We start from the raw sequence: 19569 nt of genomic DNA, 5'->3' as shown, positions 1-19569 counted from the left end.
AGAGTCAGAAATTAGTCCTTTAGTTCATCCAAAATCTGTGAGATGTTGACTGTGAGTAACAGATTGGAATTTTGAGTTTTAAAATGGGAAGACAGCTAGGAGATCACAGGAACAACTTTGACCTGCTTAGACAGGTATTCTCAGCTGTGTTCAGTATAGGTTCCATTCCAGCTCCCTCACTGCTCAATCCAAAGACTGCCTTTAAACCCATTCACTCGCAACACACAATCATTGGTCAGGTTCTTTCATTTGCATAGTCATCTGTCACCCTTTGAGCAGTACTACTGCATCAACAAAGTAATATAAAGTGAAGTAGTCTAAAGCAAAAAAAAAGTGTCCATAAAATACAAAAGAGATCATGTATTGTTTAAATCAAACCTTACTTTTTGCTTATTTAGAAATGGACTTTGCTGGACAAAAAACATGGCTGCTACAGGTCACATGATTTCCAAGTTGGCTTCAGTTCTGGAAACTTCCAACAGTAATTTCAGGACAAAGCTCAACCCTCATCCTTGTGGAATCTCACACTTATCATTATGTGGACCCATTACAATCATTGAAACAAGGGAGCAGCAGATAGTCTGTTGCATCAGCCTGGACTTGTAACAAAGAAAGAGAGCCATTGAAACTTGTTTACCTGCAGAGGCACTAATAGCCACCATCTATCTCTTAAGTGAACAATGGATTTGGACCAGAGATATGGAAACTGATTGTTAATGTTAAACTGACTCATCAATGGGCAACACCACATGACTTAAGCTCCCTCAGCCATTGGAAAGTTTTACTGTTACATTCCTGGACTCCCAGGACAGTCTGCTGTTAACATCTGGCCTGTCAACATCAAAGCAAGACTCCAGGCTGACAACAAAGCTTGCCTCGAGTCTAAACCTCCTCATAGCATGGTTCTCTGAAAGATTGCTGCCATCACCTGCAGAGTGGACCAAATCTCTGTATACAAACTTCATCTTGCTGTGTTATCACCAACTTTGAAGGAACTTGGCAACTCCTGCTTAGAGCTGGCTGAACTTGTCTAAACTTTAACTCCGACATGAAGGAACCCTCAGTGGACTCTGAAACCTGACTCTAACATTCACATGAATTAATATTCCTATCTTTTATTTTGTTCTATGTTATTCCTAGAAATAAAACTTCTTTCCTTCCCATCTCCTTCTTGTGTGTGTATGTAGTTGTGATGACCATCCTCCAGGTTTGAATATATGAATAAACAATACTTCTGATTTAACCCTAAAGAGAGTTTGCTGCAAGTCACTAAAATTGATTTCACAAACAAAGGGTTTGGGGAAACATGCCATAGACTACTTCAACATTAAACCACCTCTGCTTATGGACAGCGAGCAAGAAAAATAAAGGAGTTCAGTTTGCCTCTCTCTCCTGTCCGTAACAATGGTGTGAGCCTTCTGGACTCCATCGCCTAACAATCTCTTACAGGATCTGCAAGAAGGAGCTGATCAAAAACCTCCTCACTAATTGCCAGTCCTCGGGAGGTATGTAATTTTCTTAAATAATATCCCACAATTTGAACACAATTTTGCTTGCTGCAATTGGATTGAAGATCATTGAACAGCTGGGGCAGGACCTGCTGTGACTTCTGATTAATGGAACATACAGCTTTTTTGTGCTTTTTCTTTGGGCTTCCCATTGCCCGATTGAGAAGTTCTAATATATTGCAGAATGTTCAAGAGGGTAGTGAGAGAGAATCTGGCAGTGGCTTCCTGACGGTACACCCTATTTTGTTAGGCTGCCATCTGATGTACCCCTTTGGCATTGTTAAGAGCAGAAATTCACCAAATAGATGTAACCAGGGAGAGCCTAGACAGCTTTTCTGTTCTAAGCTTACTATTAACCTTTAGTTAATATAAAATAAATCTTAGAGCAATAGGCACCATCTCATTAGTTCGTTTCCAGAAGCAGCCAGCCATGAAGACCACTGCGACAGGTGGCTGTAAGTAGGAGCTGATGGACTGGATGTACTGGAAGAGCTGACCACCTTGGCTCATTTGTACCAAAGGAATCCACAGCACAGAAAGCACTACCAGGACCAGAACAAATACCCTGGAACAAAAGGAAAATTAAATTTAGCAATTGTGCACAAAGGTTTGGCCTCCGCTCAATAGTAACTGCAACAAGACACAGGTGGAGCCTTGCTGCTTCTGTGATTTCCTATCTTATAATTTTTTTACAATAAACTGCTTTAAAAGAAAGGATTTTTGTAGAGAAATGTGAGTTGGGAAGGGTGAATACCCCCTGAGGCCGGGATTTTCAGTGCCCACCAGCATCAGGCACGTTCAGTGGCGTGAACGGACAATATGGTGCAATTGGTTTCACAGTGCTGTGAAACCAGTTCACGATTATCTGCTCAGCCCATTGGCGGGCTATGTTTCCTGCCATCAGGTGTTGGGAACCTCATTGTAATGCATCTGCATATCATTATTAGGCTACCCTGCCGGAATCGTCCCTCCCCACCCTCCGCCCACCACCCCTGGCTGGAATGTTCATCCATGTCGCCGGGAAAGCACGCTTAGGTGAGTACACAGTAACGTTGTGCAGCGCTCGCCAGGGTCACCTGTTGGGCTTCAAGCTTGAGGAGTGTTGGGGGCTCAAGGGCAGCTCTGCCATTGAGGCAACTTTGGGGGGGGTGGTGGGGTCAAGGGCAGCCCTGCCATTGAATATAGCGCACAGGCTTTCGGGTTGAGGGGTAGGATGGGCAAGGGAAGCGGCCAGGCATGAGGGAAACATGTACAAAGTGACAATTCCTCTGCAGCTGAGACAGTTCAGGTGCAGCCACATTGATATGATTGGAGTTAGGCTTCTAGCTTATCTGCACATTCAAGCAATGCAGAGGCAACAAAGTGCCAAAAAGTGCTCCAAAGCTTTTCAGCCCCCAGGCACAGACTGCAAAGTCATGAGCATTTTAGTGGACTGCAGAACAGTTGGACGACTGCACACATTGTAAATCTCCTTGCTAAAGCTAGCCATGGAGCAGTCACTGTTGGAGGTGCCAACAGCCTCTTACAATGTCATCATTCTTGTTTGAACCAGTCTCCCCCACGGTTCAAGCTAACAGTGCAGCCTTGCAGTGCAGGTTAAGAGAATGCCTGTGCCTGAGCTGAGAGCACAGCATGCAGTCCAATGGACAAAGCTGCAGCCAATTGGTCAGGTGGAGTGGGGTGGAGGTTGGGGGGGTTTTGGGCAGCCATTCAGCGCACTAAACTCTGGCCATCCAAGTGGTGGCCAGCACTCTCCGGGAAGCATTAAGGGGTCTTCACACTTAACAAGGAAAGGTTCTTAGTACACCCATGCTAACCACATGTCTCTCTCTTTCATTCTGCAGGAGTACAACATCAGGATTATGGAATCTGGTGAACTAGCTGTATGCCTGATGGCCTACAGAGACCAACGACAATGGAGGAGAGAGTGACTGAGGATCCTGGCTATGCAAAGGCAGGAGCAGCAACCTCAGGAAGAAGGGGCATCAACCACAAGGGGTTCTACTCGCAGCTGGTGTGTGACCACCAGAAACTCATCCTGCAGGTGAGAGTACGGTTTCCAGGGAGCGTGCACGACTGCTGCATCCTCAGTCGGTCACAGACCCCTAAAGTGTTCCAGGATCCACAGAAGCTGCAGGGATGGCTCATCAGGAACAAGGGCTACCCACAGAGGCCGTGGCTGATGACACCCATGTGGCGGCCTCAGACTGCAGCAGAGCGACAGTATAATGAGGCTCATGCTGCAACTTGAAACTTGGTGGAGCAAACCACGTGGTGGATGCTGAAGAGGAGGTTCCGGTGCCTGGACCAATCTGGTGGAGCCCTGCAATATGGTTTGCAGAGGGTTTGCATTGTCATCATCTGCTGCACCCTTTACAACCTGCTGCTGCAACAGGGAGATGAGCTGGCTGAGGAGGAGATGGAGGTCTCCTCCGATTAGGAGGATGCCAACAAGGATGAGGGTGAGGAGGTCCTCGAAGGCGATGATGATGGGGATGAGGCACTCACACTGGCTAGATGAGGCAGGCACACTCGGGAGGTCCTCATAACTGCTAAATTTGTGGAGGAGAATGACGACATGCAATGAGGTGAACTCATAGATCCTCACATTGTATCTGTGAACATTTGACCCTCGTCTGGCTTATAGCACCGCGAATACGCTCTATGAGAATGTTCTTATCATGAAGATGCAGTGGAGACCCTAATGGTCACTCGATTGCAGGAGGATGTTGACGGGATGCTGAAGAGATGGGAGCAGCCCCACCTTAAAGGTGCTGAGAGCACTCAGAGAGAATGATGGAACTCTGTGGCACCTGCTCACTACATTGTGGCAGCAATGACAAGCACCATCGATGTGCAGGCATCAGTAATGTATCCAGGAAGTGTGAGGCTGGACCATCACTTTGGTCTGAAGGCTGCACAGAGCACAGGAAAGAGGCCCTGGACTGAGACACCTGCCTTTATCTTGTGCAGAAAGGTTTCACATCTGAGTGACAAGAACAATACTCATCAGGACAAGGAGCCATAGGCAGGGAGACATTCTTGGAAGCTTATTGGCAATAGTGAACAGTATGTACAAGTGATTAACACCCATGCCAAGGTCGTGCAACTACATCTTAACTTTCGCTTGGCCTAAATAGCCAAGTGGTTATGGTACTGGGTTTATAAGCCCAAGATCATGAGTTCAAATCTCACAATGGCAAACTATGAAACAATGTAACTTCATCTGAAACAGATGGAAACGGGTTTGTACTCAAAAAGAGTTAAGCTTGCTAGAAGCAATGTACAGTCATACGCAGGACCTGTTCTCTGCAAACAAAAGGAATATGTTCAAGCCGGCTTGGCCTAAATAGCCAAGTGGTTATGGTACTGGGCTTGTAACCCCAAGATCAAGAGTTCAAATCTCACAATGGCAAACAATGTAACTTCATCTGAATAGGAACAGATGGAAACGTGTTTGTACTCGAAAGAGTTACATCTTAACTTTTGCTTGACCTAAATAGCCAAGTGGTTATGGTACTGGGTTTGTAAGCCCAAGATCAAGAGTTCAAATTTCACAATGGCAAACTATGAAACAATGTAACTTCATCTGAAACAGGTTTGTACTCGAAAGAGTTACATCTTCTTAATGGCTTGGCCTAAATAGCCAAGTGGTTATGGTACTGGGCTTGTAACCCCAAGATCAAGAGTTCAGATCTCACAATGGCAAACTATGAAACAATGTAACTTCATCTGAAACAGATGGAAACAGGTTTGTACTCAAAAGAGTTACATCTTAACTTTCGCTTGGCCTAAATAACCAAGTGGTTATGGTACTGGGCTTGTAACCCCAAGATCAAGAGTTCAAATCTCACAATGGCAAACTATGAAACAATGTAACTTCATCTGAATAGGAACAGATGGAAACGTGTTTGTACTCGAAAGAGTTACATCTTAACTTTCCTAACCCTGCCACTACATCTTGGTGCTCCCTGGACATCCGCAGCAGAGGCGGAGGCAGCCTGCTGACTGCAATGCCCTGTGTGTGATGACCTTGGCGGATGCCCTCTGGAGGGCGGAGATTTGGAAGGCCCCAGTCTCCTTTTGAGGTCTTGTTATGTGTCAGTGGCACCCTCCTTGGCCTATGGAGCTGGAGCTGCTGAGATAACAGGAAGAGGGGATTCGGATGGGCTGGATACACCTAGAGTCACCTGGATGGATGGCCCCCCTGCTGTGCACTTGCTGATCCTCCTTGCTATGGGTGCCCAAGGGCCCCTGGCTGACTCCTTGAGGATAAGGGGTAGCTGGAGTGAGATCGAGCTGCCCAACATCCCTCTCATGTGCACACTGTTGGAGGCCAACTATGGCATCAGCGATGGAGTTGAACCTGCGCAGCAATGCAGGACCAATGGCCTGGATCAAGGTCTCCATGGCGGCCGCCATCCTACCTATGTTGACCTCGATGCATTGGCATGCCGGTGCTATTACCTCAGAGTGAAGACAGATGGGCTCTTCCATCGTGCTTTGCAATCTGAGGAGTGCAGCAGACACCCCTTCCTGACATTCCTAAGCTCGCCTTTGCAGCTCCAGCAACTGTGACATGACCAAGTCCAGAGGCTCTTCACCTGACTCGGACTCAGCAAGTTTCTAGCCTCTGACAGTCCTCCAAGTACAAGGAGCCTGGGAAGCCCCTGCCTCTGCCTGCTGCAGATCAGACAGTGCGATGTGCTCACCAGATTGTGATCCCGGGGCTTCTCTAAAGCTAGGTCCCACTGAGGTGTGTGTCTCTGCACTGGTGGAGGGTGTGGGTGAACGCTGTGAGGGGACTTCAAGGAGGGTGCCTCCAGATTCCTCTTCAGAGGTTTCTATGGGGCTTGATTGGAGGCCCTGAGCCATGGACTCCATCGGCTGTTTTCCAGATGTGCCTGCGAAAGCAAGGAGAGATAATTAATGCATGGCAGTGGCCTGTGAAACAGGATACATCACTCACAGAATAGTTATCTGATGGATGTTGCACTGCTGGATCCTCACTTGGTAGAGCACCGCCGGCCTCACCGTCAGCACAGGAATGGTCCAGATCGGCGCTGGCCAACTGGATGGCTCTATTTTCAAAGTCCGTGAGGACCTCAATTTCAGGCATTCCTCCACTGCTAAGACACCTCTCCCTCTTGTTGTGTGCCAGCTTGTCCTGCATGAATAGAGATGGAGAGAGTGTAAACAGGACACTTGCTTAGGCCAGATGATAAGTATACCTGGCATGTGTGGGTGGTGAGTAGTCCCATGGACAGGATGAGGACAATGAAGATGTGTGTGAGAGAATGGATGGTGATATTCCTCGAAGCAACAGTGAGCGAGTGCCCTGTGGATGTGTGATGGGTTTGTGAGCATGTGTGTTGAAAGTGAAGAGAAGAGTGACTTACCCTGTGGAATGGAGGAGGTCATTCATTCTCTTGCAGCACTGGGTGGCTGTCCTCTTTTGCAGGGCATTGGTGCTGACCACCGCTGCCACTGCCTCCCAAGCCTGGTTGGTCATGCCACTGCCCATCCTGCGGCTAGGGCGTGGGTAGAGGACATCCCAACGGGACTCCATGGCACCCAAAAGGCGATCCAGTGATGCATCGCTGAACCTGGGGGCTGCAGTCTTTTTGCCTTTCGTGGACATCTTCCGTGCAGTAGTTGTGGGCTGGAAGCACTGAGATGTGTGCGCACGGCTAGACTTTAAAGATGGCACCTGGTGTGATGGCGAGCGGGTGAATGAGAGCCTGCCTACCATGGAAATGGCATGTTTCCCGGGAATGCATAAACAATGTGGCAACTTTGGGATGATATGGTGTGAAAACCTACCATTGGGACCGGCAGGTAAAACTTAGTTCAAATCTGGGATGATTCCACCCTGAAACTTCAGCGGAAGTCCATTGGAATGATCAGAAACTAGGCTGGGACTCAGTTATGTTAGGACCTGATGCAAGAACAAGATTAGTGAGAAGGCTTTGTAGAAGTGATGCTTTTGTCCACCCTTTACAAGCCCATTGACATAAGGGGACTGGACTACTGAAGGGAAGAGCAAATGTTTAAGCTTGTGCACTCTGGGATTTCCTCGGGAATTGGAGTACAGTTGCATTGGTATAATTGGAACAAGCCAACCAATTGTTGGTTCTCAGGTTGGACTGATGAAGATCAAGAGTTTTCTTTTAAAGTGCTATTTAGTAACTAAACTTTTCTTGGGGTGAAGTGGTGACCCCTCTGCCCAGACTTTCCTATGTCTTCAGTGGGTCTATTGATCTTTAGTTTTGAGTGCCTCAGGTGTGCCCCTAGCTCGCCAAAGACATGCAAAACACATGAATTTCCAGCCCCTACAAACGTTGATGAAATAAGCAGTATGAAGTGACTGTGGAGATGCACCGCTCTGTGGATTTTTGCAGTGATATGAATGGGAATTTTAATTCAGTGCACATAAAAGATGATTTCCCATTTCCACATTCTCCCTCCCTTGCACCCCCCCCAACCACACCACCACATCAAATCTCCTTTTAGACTTCTTTGATCTAAAGAGAACTACCATTCTAGTAATTTTCTTCTCTACCCTTCCAAAGCCTCCATGTCCTTTCTAAAGTGTGGTGCTTAGAATTGGAGACAATACTCCAGCTGAACAGTAACTGGAGAAAATGCAACAGATGGAAATGGTGGGATAACAAAACCTGAGAGTTTTGTTGAGAGGAGAAGGAAAAACGGCACAGGGAGAGAGAGAGACACACAGAGGAGGGAAGGAGCAAGAAAATCCAGAAAGTCTTTTGTTGAACAAAGGATAGCTAATTCTATTTCTTAACGATAAACACATCATGATCCTTAACTGAAAGTTATGGCAAATATAGATAAAGGTTATTGTGAAGGAATCTTTCTGAACATATAATAGTGATAGTTTGAGAATCATTCAATTGGTCACAAAGGTTTCAGACATCCAGGGTTGTGATGCAGGGACATTGCATCGAACTGTCTATTTTATTGGGAAATCGTAGAAGATTTAAAGCTTATAATTCAATACTGGTTGAATCTCACATCTTGTCCAATGCTAAAGCTGCTTCCAAAAAACTCAGTCTGTTTTAAATCCCAATCACTTCCCCTCACTTCAGGTCTATGTAAAGCTTAAGCCTATCCAAGACGTCTCTTCTCATGTTTCTGGGTGCCCTTCTAAGTCCTGTTTCCTCATGCTTTGTTTTCTAATAGGTAATTCCATTCTTGCGTTTGGCTTCCAAGTTCTCTGTTGTGACTTTTCATGTCTCTGTTTTATTAATACTTTAATGATAGATCAATTTGATAATTTAGTAGCATTCTCTTAACATCAGTAAGTGATGTACTAATGTTAACAAATAAACAACTGTCTAGATGTAGACTAAAGAACTCAGTTGTTTACATGGAGTTTGTAAGCTATCAGCGACAACTTGCATTTATGTAGCACTTTTAATGTAAAAATATCCACAGACATAAGGAGTTGAGGTAAGTGAGGTGGCTGCTGAGCTAGAAAGGGAAGGATTGAGAATAAAGGATTAAGAGATGATTTAATTGAGGTTTTGAAGATGATTAGAGGAATTGATAGATTGGGTAGATAGAGAGAATCTATTTCCTCCGATGGTGCATGGTGTGGGGAAGGTAGACTAGAATAACGATTCCTTAACATTAAAGCTAGGCCATTCAGAAGTGATGTCCGGAAACACTTCTTCAAACAAAATCTGGAAATCTGAATTCTCTGTCCCAAAAAACCTCTTGAGGCTGGGGTCAATTGAAAATTTGAAAACTGAGAAATTTAGGTTTTTATTAAATAAGGGTATTAAGGGATATGAAGCTAAGGTGGGTATATGTAGTTAAGATACTGATCAGCTGTAATCTAATTGAATGACAGAACTGTCTCGGAGCTGAATGATCCACACCTGTTCTTATTAGCAGTGTTGTTCAGAAGTTAAAAAGTAGGGGTTTAAGACAGGGTATAGTAACAATTAATTATTTCTAAGACTGGTACGGCACAGCAGAAACCAACAAAGACTTACTTTTTCTTTAATTTGTTTAAATTTAGAGTCTTAAAGTACTGGAATCTGATGATGAAGTGAATCTGAAAGGATCTTAAATGCAGAAGGTTATTGCTGCCGTTCATGAATCCAAGGTCACACTTGGTAAAAACAAATTAGATTGTCACTTGTACATAATCATCAGGACACAAGGAATGCAAGTGTGGAATGGACTGCTGGATTTACCTATTGAGGATGTAGCAACCAAAGGTTCGACTTCAACTGCATCATCTTTATCAAATGATTCAGTAGAGCTCAAGAGAGTGATTTAAGACTAAATTCATCATCATAAAATTCTTGAAGTAGGAAGATTTAATCGAGAGATGGAGCCAAAGCTTTCTGCTTCCAATACCCAGAGAATTTGGGACAGGCATTGGCAGTATGGTACACAGAGACTCACTTGACCATGTCATTGCGAGCGTCTCACTGGCCCCTGATTTACCTGGGGGTGTGCTCTGACCATACTTTTCTGTGTCCTGATACAGCTCCACATTTCTGGTCAGGTCTTCCAAGCCAGGCTTCTCCAGAAATGCAGAGTATAGAGTCCATCGGCGAACTCCATCACAGCGGAGTAGTGTGGGTGGGGGGGTGGGGAGGGAGTGGAGATACCCCCTTTTTATGCACTAGCTGTCGTAAGGTAATGCCCAGTACGAATGTTAATAGATGAATGTGAGTGGGGCGGCCGGGGGGAGGCTGTGGGAGGGGTAGGTGTTTGAGCCTGGGCGCGGTGGGGGGTGGTGGTGTCAATGTGAGTGATTGGGGGGTCAGTTCTGTGGTTACCCAGGAGTTGGACTAGGATTTTCGGTCTAACGTTTCCTAGGTAATTATTCAGGTAAGTATATTGGAACTATCCAAAGTTTCCGACTCTAATTCAGATTTGGAGATTTTTATAGAGGATCCTGGGGAGCAAGGGAATTGCACATCGGAAATTCATACTTTCCAGATAATTCCTTCGGAGATCAACACAAAGGGACATCTGCGGGATCACACCTTGGGTTATATGTCCAGTCACCAACTGTCCAGAGACCAGAGGATCTGGTGCCATTTTTTTCAGAATGGAGTTTCCAAGCTAGCAATGAAGCGATGTGAGTGAAATTGTTTAAGACCCATAATATTCTGGATTATTATTTGGAACTCGAACAACAAAAGTCATGATGACCAAAGCTCCCTCTCCATTTTCCTGTCCAAATGGCTGGCATATTATCTTACATGACAACAATGACTGTAATTTAATCGTTCATTGTATGTAAAACACTTTAAAGTATTTCTGACAAACATGATATAAATAACTTTTTCCCCTCCTACCTATCTCCCTTGCTGAATGATGGCACCAAAAACTATCAAAGTTAAAAACCTACATTTATGAGGATATGCTGAAGATACGAGGGCTATCTCTATTTGAGCAGAGAAGGCCAACAGAGGAAGTAAAGATCCAGTCAAGTAAAAAGGTCCAGTCTTTTGAGAGTCTGGGAAACAACTGAAGAAGGTGAGAATATGATGAACCTTGATTTTGATACAATTTAAGGAGAGGAACAATGGCCAGAATCTTTTGTTCGGCGAATGGGAGCAAGCCCCGCTTGCCAACACACAAAATGACACACGGTGATGTCGGGCGTGCATCCCAACATCATCCACGGGGGGGATGAGGTTTCATAATTGTTTGTAAATTAAATAAATATTTTAATTAAAATTCGTTGACATGTCCCAGCTCTTGTGACACTGTCACATGAGAGGACATGTCTTAAAAAAATTTTTTTTTCTTCATTAATATTTTAAAAAATCAAACTAATCTCCCTGAGGCAGCTCTGTGCCTCAGGCAGACTTTTGCACTCTTTTGCACACAGGCACGAAAGAGCAAAGGCCCTGGCTCAGCCTCCTCCCCCCGCCTGCACAGGGAGCGCTCAACGCTTCCAGGTGCACGTCACGCTGGACGGCCTTAATTGGTCCACCTACGTAAAATGGTGGCAATCGGCTGCGCACCTGCTCCCGCCCAACACCCCCAGCGGGGAGAAAATTCTTCCCAATATGTAGGACGGGTGCATTCAAACCTTTGCTCAGTAAAACTAAAGAGGGCCCATACTGCTTATGGACAGACAATAATCGTACTTTCGATTGAACCACCTTCTTCCCAGGTGGATGAATAATTTCCTACCTTCCAACAATCATAAGCTCCCACTCAGAGCAGTGGGGTCGAATGTGGTTCCAAATGTCCATTGTAAATAATGTACTCGCACTGTTGAAAATTGAAGTGAGAGAGGACATAAGGGCAGCAATCATTACTGACATCATCAGGCCTCGCAGTCCTGCAGTAGAACAGAGTGAAGTCAAACAAGCATTGTATTAAAATAGCAGTGACTGAGTTACAGAGAATGGCTGCCTGAATTTTCATCACCAAAGTGAGTAGCAGGAGTTGGGAAAATTCCCTGCTTGGCCAGCCCATCTCAGGAGAAAGTGCCTACAAAGGTGGGATCTTCATTGCTGGGGGACAGGGTTCAGGCCAGAGTTGGACTATCCTAACCAGGGAAGAGGTCGGAGTCAGCCAGAGAGGCTGCCAGGTGCTGAGTTGAGCTGTAACTTCTTTGTCCCAGTTAGTGAAAACACAAAGGCCCTCCAGCCCTCAACCCCCACACATTCCCCCTGCCCCATTCATGCCACCTCCTGCATCCCACCCACACCCATAGCCCCTCATGCCAGCATAAGGCTTAGGAGCAGGAGTAGGCCATTCAGCCCTTAGAGCCTGCTCCGTTATTCAATAAGATCATGGCTGATCTGGTTGTGGTCTCAACTCTACTCTTGTACTCTTGCTGCTCTCCCTTCTCACGCCTCTTGTACTCTCAATGTCCTCCCCCTCACACCACATGTGGTCTCGCTGCTCTTTCCCCTCTTGTGCCTCTTGTAGTCTTGCTGCTCTCTCCTCTCTCGCTGTTCTCTAGCCTTTCATGCCTCGTAGTCTCGCTGGCTAAAGTAAGAATCCCTATGGATCCTCATGCCCCCTATGCCAAGCTAGGGCACTCAACCCCTCCTGCCTCCCATGATCCTCATGTTCCCATGCCAAGCTATGGCACTTACACACCCATTGACCCGCTATATACTATATAAAACCAATGAACCCTACAGTGACTGTAGTATGCATTAAAAAAACTTTTAAAAAAGTAATTTATTCATCACTTTCCATTATGTTTTGAAATATAATTTCATTATAAGGCAATGAAAGTGTCAATCATTCAGACCCTATAAAGTATCAATAACAGAAACCACAAGTCCTTGAAACCACTTAAACTTGTGTAAATAAACATTGTGAATTGATCGCAGAGATCAGAGAACCAGTGCTGTCAATCAAGCAATGTTTTCCTTGAGGTGTAGCTGTTTCAACATGGGACCCTCAGCCAAGTGTACAGAGTTTTTATTATGCATTCAAGGGGTGTGTCTTCGCTGTCCAGGCCAGCATTTATTGCCCATCCCTAACTGCCCATGAGAAGGTAATGGTGAGCTGCCTTCTTGAACCACTGCAGTCCATGTGGTGTAGGCACACCCACAGTGTTGTTAGGGAGGGAGTTCCAGGATTTTGACCCAGAGACAGTGAAAGAACAGTAATATATATCCAAGTCAGGATGGAAGCGGCTTGGAGGGGAACTTCCTGGATTGTTCCCATTTATCTGCTGTTCTTGTCATTGTAGATGGTAGTGGTCGTGGGTTTGGAAGATGCTGTCTAAGAAGCCTTGGTGTGTTCCTGCAGTGCACCTTGTAGATGGTACAGAATGCTGCCAATATGTGTCGGTGGTGGAGGGAGTGAATGTTTGTGGATGGAATGTCAATCAAGTGGACTGCTTTGACCTGGATGGTTTCAAGATTCTTGAGTGCTGTTGGAGATGCACTCACCCAGGTAAGGGGAGAGTATTCCATCACAATCCTGACTTGTGCCTTGTAGATTGTGGACTGGCTCTGGGGAGTCAGGAGGTGAGTCAATCATTGAGGGAATTCCTAGCCTCTGACCTGCTCTTGTAGCCACAGTATTTATCTGGCTAGTCCAGTTTGGTTTCTGGTCAATGGTAACCTCCCAGGGCATTGATAGAGGGGGATTCAGCAATGGTAATGCCATTGAATATTTAGATGGTTAAGTTCTCTCTTGTTGGAGATGGTCATTGCCTGGCACTTGTGTGGCATGAATGTTATTTGCCACTTGTCACCCAAGCCTGGATATTGTCCAGGTCTTGCTGCATTTGAACATGGACTGCTTCGGTATCCAAGGAATTGCAAATTGATGGAAGGAAGGTTATTGATGAAGCAGCTGAAGATGGTTGAGCCTAGGACACTATCCTGAGGAACTCCTGCAATGTTGTCCTGGAGCTGAGAGGACTGACGTCCAACAACCACAACCATCTTCCTTTGTGATAGGTACGACTCCAACCAATGGAGAGTTTCCCCCCCCCCCGCCACCGATTCCCATTAACTCCAGTTTTGCTAGGGCTCCTCAATGCTACACTTTGTCAGATGTAGCTTGATGTCAAGGACAGTTAGGGTTCCTGGAATTGGGATCTGCCTGCCATTTTTAAAGGGGTCTTGAGTCATGCCACCTCTGTGAAAATTCAGCTGGATATGTGAGATCAAGAGCACAATGCCAAGATACTGAGGCACTTTTATTAAGTCATCATGCTTGCTGTTGAAGCAACAACAAACCACACCATCCCTGCCTCTATCTGATTAATCCCACGTGAGTTACACTCACCCAGTCATCCTCTTTTCCTGCAGATCCATCACAGCATTATGGGGAAGAGGGTGAGGGAAAGGAGAGGGCAGGCGGACATTTCCCTTGTGGGCTAATGAAATGATGAACATGTGAAGGTAGGCTCCCCTCATGAGTTCCTGGGCTAAGATCCTCTGCCATAATTCCTCAGTCTGACTCCTATATGAACTTGCCCTTTCACTCCCAAACACTAGTTGAAACACTTCCAACTGCGAGGGAATTAGAAATATGAGCTTATGTGAGCAAAAATGAAGATCATGTGGCTGAGAAGAGGAAAGTCTCTTAAAGAAACTAGTGGTAGTAAGGGTATTCCCAGATTAACTTGCAAATTTTGCTGGCACTCTTTATGCTAATTATTGTTTTAATGGAAGGACCTGTTGGGATCCAACAGCTTCAATAAATGCCAGTCCACTTGCATGATCTGATGGAAGGGCAAAGCATAAGGTAGATTAATTGAAACATCTTGGTGACAATAAATCAATTCTGCCGATGACTACTTTTTACAATGTCCCAGGTTAATTCTTTGTTCAAACAATAGTGAGAATGTGGAAATCACTATTACATGGAGTGGCTGAGATGAATGGCATAGATGCATTTAAAGAGAAGTTAGTAAGGACATGAAGCAGAAACGAGTAGATAGATATACTGACAAGGCGAAATCAAGTAAATAGAGAAAGAGGAGGCTAGCGTAGATCATAACACTAGCATAGGCCGGGTTCTGTGCATAAATTCTATGTAATTGGATTTCTTGTACCTCCTGGCAGCAACTCCATTACCAGCTTCGGGTAAGCGATATCTGAGCAACCAACCTGATTCCCACAAATTCTACGACAGGTATCAGCATCAGCACAGGCTACTTCATCTAAGATGAATCACAATAGAAGTAACAATTTTGAGTTTAAGGAAGATTTCACTCTGTGAAATTCAGACAATGCCAAAATGTACAGACCTCTACTTACACCTACCTGTAAAGAGTACTCTGCTTATCATGCCTGGGAGCACCATTATGAAAACGGGCAAGATTTTCAAGTAGACAGCAAACAAAGAGCCACCTTTGGCATGAAGCAGTGTCTTGGCAGAGAGTGACCTCTGGACGATGACCTGAAGTTGACACAAAGTCAGGGTCATTGAACGTAATATTGCAAATGCTGGAAATTTAAAAATTAAGGCCCAAAATTCAGCCAGCATCTGTGAAGAGAGGTTATGACATTTCAGATGTGTAGCCTTCATTGGGACACTGGGTCATTTCCTCAGACACCAATTTAGCCTTGATTTTTAAGACCATTTTACTTCTAAACATTTCAATAATTGCCACTGGGTTCCACTTCCAGGTCTGAAACCACTGATACTTTATCACCATCTCTAGAAATTTTACTTGTGCAAGCACCTGGACCCACTCAGGAGAAAATTGTTATTGAGGAACAGAAATAAGACAGGATGATACTAAGTTATCCTTCCTGAAATTATAGACGGGACTGATGACCTCTTCCACAAAATACTGGCAGTAGTCATCAGTTTGATAAAGTGTCAGCAAGTTGAAGCCCATAGAATAAAAGGGACAGTGGCAACATGGATACAGAGCTGGCTGAGTGACGGGAAACAGAGTAGTGTATGGTGTATGGTTGTATTTCACACTGGTAGAAGGTAACTAGTGAGGTGCCCCAGGGGCCGATATTAGCACTACTGCATTTCTTGATCTATTATTTCTGACCAAGAATGGGGTATGCAGGGCACAATTTCAAGATTTGCAGATGACACAAAACTTAAGTATTATGAGCTGTGATAGTGATAGACTTCAAGAGGATAGAGAGAAGCTGGTGGAATTGGTTGGTGCATGCAGATGAAATTGAATGCAGAGAAGTGTGAAACGATACATTTTGCTTGGAAGAATGAGGAGAGACTATAAAAAATAAAGGATACAATTCTAAAGCAGGTTCGGGAGCAGCAGGACCTGGGGTTATGTGCGCAGATCATTAAAGCTGGCGGGGCAGGTTGAGAAAGTGGTTAATAAAACATTAATAACACTCTAACTAAAACTGGAAACTTTAATTGTGGCTTCCTTCAGGCTCAAGTGATGCCAGGAACTTTTGTCAGTCCAGGATGGGATTCTGGGCTTTATAAATAGAGGCAAAGAGTACAAAAGCAAGGAAGTTATGGTGAATCTTTACAAAACAATGGTTTGGCTTCAACTGGAGTATTGCATCCAATTCTGGGCAACACATAGGTGGTGAGAAGTGGTAGACGATGGTATTATGGTACTGTCACTGGACTAGTAATTCAGAGGGCCAGGCTAATACTCTGGGGACATGGGTTCAAATCCTACCACGGCAGCTGGTGGAATTAAAATTCAATTAATAAATCTGGAATTAAAAGATAGCCTCGGTAATAGCAACCACGAAACCATTGTCAATTGTCATTAAAAACCCAACTAGTTCGCCAATGTCCTTTAGGGAAGGAAATATTACCATCCTTAACTGATCCAGCTACACTCCAGAGCCACAGTAATGTGAGTGACTCTTAAATGCCCTCTGACATAGCCCAGCAAGCCACTCAGTTATATTAAACCCCAATATCTGCATGTAATGGGGGGAGGTTCGAGGATCACAGGAGGGAGAGGAATAACAAGCCAGTGATGCTGAAGGATGAGGAGGGGTACTTGGTGAGTGAGAAGGGAAGGTAGAAGGAGCCTGAGGTGCAAAGGATTCTTACACACACCATCTTGGAACCAGCAATGTTGTTGCGCAGTTCATAAAATGTCACAAGCAACTGATATGGGAGGAGTGGTTACTTTGCTTTTTGGGCCAAGTATAGGGGCACTCTATTAATAATGAGTCAACTGGATAGAGAACCAGGCTCAGCTGATTTCTCCTCTTGATGGTCCAATGCCGAGGAAACCAGCATTGCTCCATGATTCGTGGCTCGCATTCCAATGAAATCCATCAAAGTGGGGAACTGCAGTGCATTGTGTGCTAATTGGCATCTTGTGTTATCCAAGGAGGGAGGAAGAGAGCTGGTACCTCCAAGGGGCACGGATAGGGACAGCAGCAGTATCCTAACTCTCCAGCCTTGGGGGTACATACTCATGGCTGACAATAAAGTGGATGGCATGACTACAACTGCAAGGCAAGGGGGTCTCAGTTGTGCCTCAAGGGTGATGGAGGGAAGTTCAATAGTGTCTGAGGGGGGGTTCACCTACATGGCTGTCATTGGCCTGGCCAAAACACAATGTTTGCATGTACATGGAGATATGAACAGGAGGAACACTCATCTGTGGCCCTCCATCATGTCCTTCACTATGATGGGGTGGAGGAGCCAGCGGTAGACCGATGCTAGGTACATGGGCTTAAAGAATTAGGGATGATGGGGAAGCTTCAAAGAAAATGCTGACTAGATGGATCACTGCCATTTGTTGACAGATCAGGCATACATGAGGCAGGCTCAAGGCAACCCCACCCTTCTACTGGCTATGGTCCATCTAAGTAGGGACCTGCGCAGAATGGCCCACGGCCAATAGGAGCAACGGCCAGACCAGCAAGAGGCAGTGGCGGCAGAACCTCAAGAAGCACAGAATGCTGGCAACCAGGGGTCAGTGCAATAGCAAGCATTGGCCCAAGATTGGATATATTGCAGGCGCTGCAGCTACCTGCAGAGGAGGGAGAGGCAATGCTGGAGATGCCTTAGAATGTACCAAGCTGTGATGAATCAATTACATATGCCAGATATTCATGAAAGTCTGCATCCGCAAGGACTGAAAGGCAATCCAGTGCCTGTTGCATTAAAGGTGACCGCAGCCCTAAACTTCTTTGCCAGTGGCTCCTTCCAGGGCTCCGCTGGTAACCTGTGTAGCATACCCCAGTCAATGATGCACAAGTGCATCCAGAAGGTGACAGATGCCCTCTTCAGGAGAGCACATGATTTTTCAGGTTCCACTTGGATCCCATGAGCCAAGTAGCCAGAGCATTGGGTTTTTCAGCAATCGCAGGATTCCTGCAATGCAAGGGACTATTGACTGGACACATGTGACATTGAGAGCTATCTGACATCAGCCAGCTGCATTCATTAACAGGAAAGGTTTGCAGTCTTTGATTGTTGAGCTAATATGTGATCACACCAGACAAATCCTGCAGATTTGTGCACAGTTCCCAGGGAACTCTCATGATGCCTACATTCCCAAACATTCCCAGGTTCCACAGGTGTTTGAAGCATCTCGTCGATTGCAAGACTGGCTCTTTGCAGACAGGGATACCCCCAGTAGACCTGGCTGACGTCAACAGTTCGCTATCCACAAAGAGAGGTACAATGACAAACATGCCTCCACAAGGGTTACCACTGAGCAGACAATAAGCCTCCTAAAGATGAGGTTTAGATGTTTGAACTGCTGAGGCAGAGCACTCCAGTATTCCTACAGAGTGTGTCCTGGATCATTATTGTCTGCTGCGCCCTACACAACCTCATGCAACAAAGGGGGGATGCCTCTACATGGAGGATCAAGATGTTTCTTTCAACAATGAGGATGGAGAAGACGATGGTGATGGGGAGAGCCAGGATGTCAGGCACAGGATGAAGCCATGGCAAGGCAGACACTTCAGACAGGCCTGTGACAATCTAATAACTAATAGATCACAGGCTGAGTGAGCTGCCTATACTTTTCCTTTACATTGTTTTTAATCCTCTGCTGGCTGCAATCTGGACCACACATTATGGTTTACTTTCATTAACCTTGTTTTCTGATGGCTGAAATAAATTGCACTATTTCATGTTAGCTCTGCTGGTAGTGTAATCCTTTGCATGCACCATTCTGTGTCAATAGACATAAGTCTTGTGCCAAAAGCAGGCATCAGTACCTACACAACATTGCATGCTGCCGAAAAATGTTTTTTTTCCCTTGGCTCCACAAAATCCATACACATGACACACTGAAAGCCACATGCAGTCTTATCTCAGCAGGAATGTACTTATGTCACCCTGAAACCTCCAAACGGGGAGGATGCGTTGCAGAGACTTTCAGGTGGACCCAGGGACATAAGTGCATAGGAAAGGACAGCAGGAGCAAGCCATTTGGTCTCCTCCAGATTGCTCCATTCAGCACCTTGATCAGGGCTGTTCTTCTAACTGGTCATTATTTCCTTCAATACCCCAAATCCATTGGCATCTTTATCAGCTAGAAATCTATCGATCTTATCGATGAGCATACTTCCACTATCCTATGCAGTGTTGAGTTCCAATCACTCACCACCCTCTAATTGAAAAAAATCTTATACATTTCAGTCTTAAATGG

The 19569-nt window shown here is 45.4% G+C and overlaps 1 protein-coding gene across 1 annotated transcript in view; it reads right to left on the bottom strand.

The window, feature by feature from the left end:
- Positions 1 to 19569, bottom strand: part of slc5a11 (solute carrier family 5 member 11) — a 53987-nt gene that overhangs the window by 12040 nt on the left and 22378 nt on the right. The window contains exons 8-11 of the mRNA XM_041206237.1: positions 15257 to 15392; positions 15046 to 15153; positions 11700 to 11850; positions 1905 to 2073 (exon numbers count right to left, since the gene is read on the bottom strand). Coding sequence (XP_041062171.1) covers positions 1905 to 2073; positions 11700 to 11850; positions 15046 to 15153; positions 15257 to 15392 — 564 coding nt within the window. The remainder of the gene's footprint in view (positions 1 to 1904; positions 2074 to 11699; positions 11851 to 15045; positions 15154 to 15256; positions 15393 to 19569) is intronic.

This window comes from Carcharodon carcharias, chromosome 15, assembly GCF_017639515.1.
Source record: "Carcharodon carcharias isolate sCarCar2 chromosome 15, sCarCar2.pri, whole genome shotgun sequence".
NCBI classification, from domain to species: domain Eukaryota; kingdom Metazoa; phylum Chordata; class Chondrichthyes; order Lamniformes; family Lamnidae; genus Carcharodon; species Carcharodon carcharias.
The sequence above is the reverse complement of the archived record's forward strand: the minus strand, read 5'-3'. Positions and strand labels throughout refer to the sequence as shown.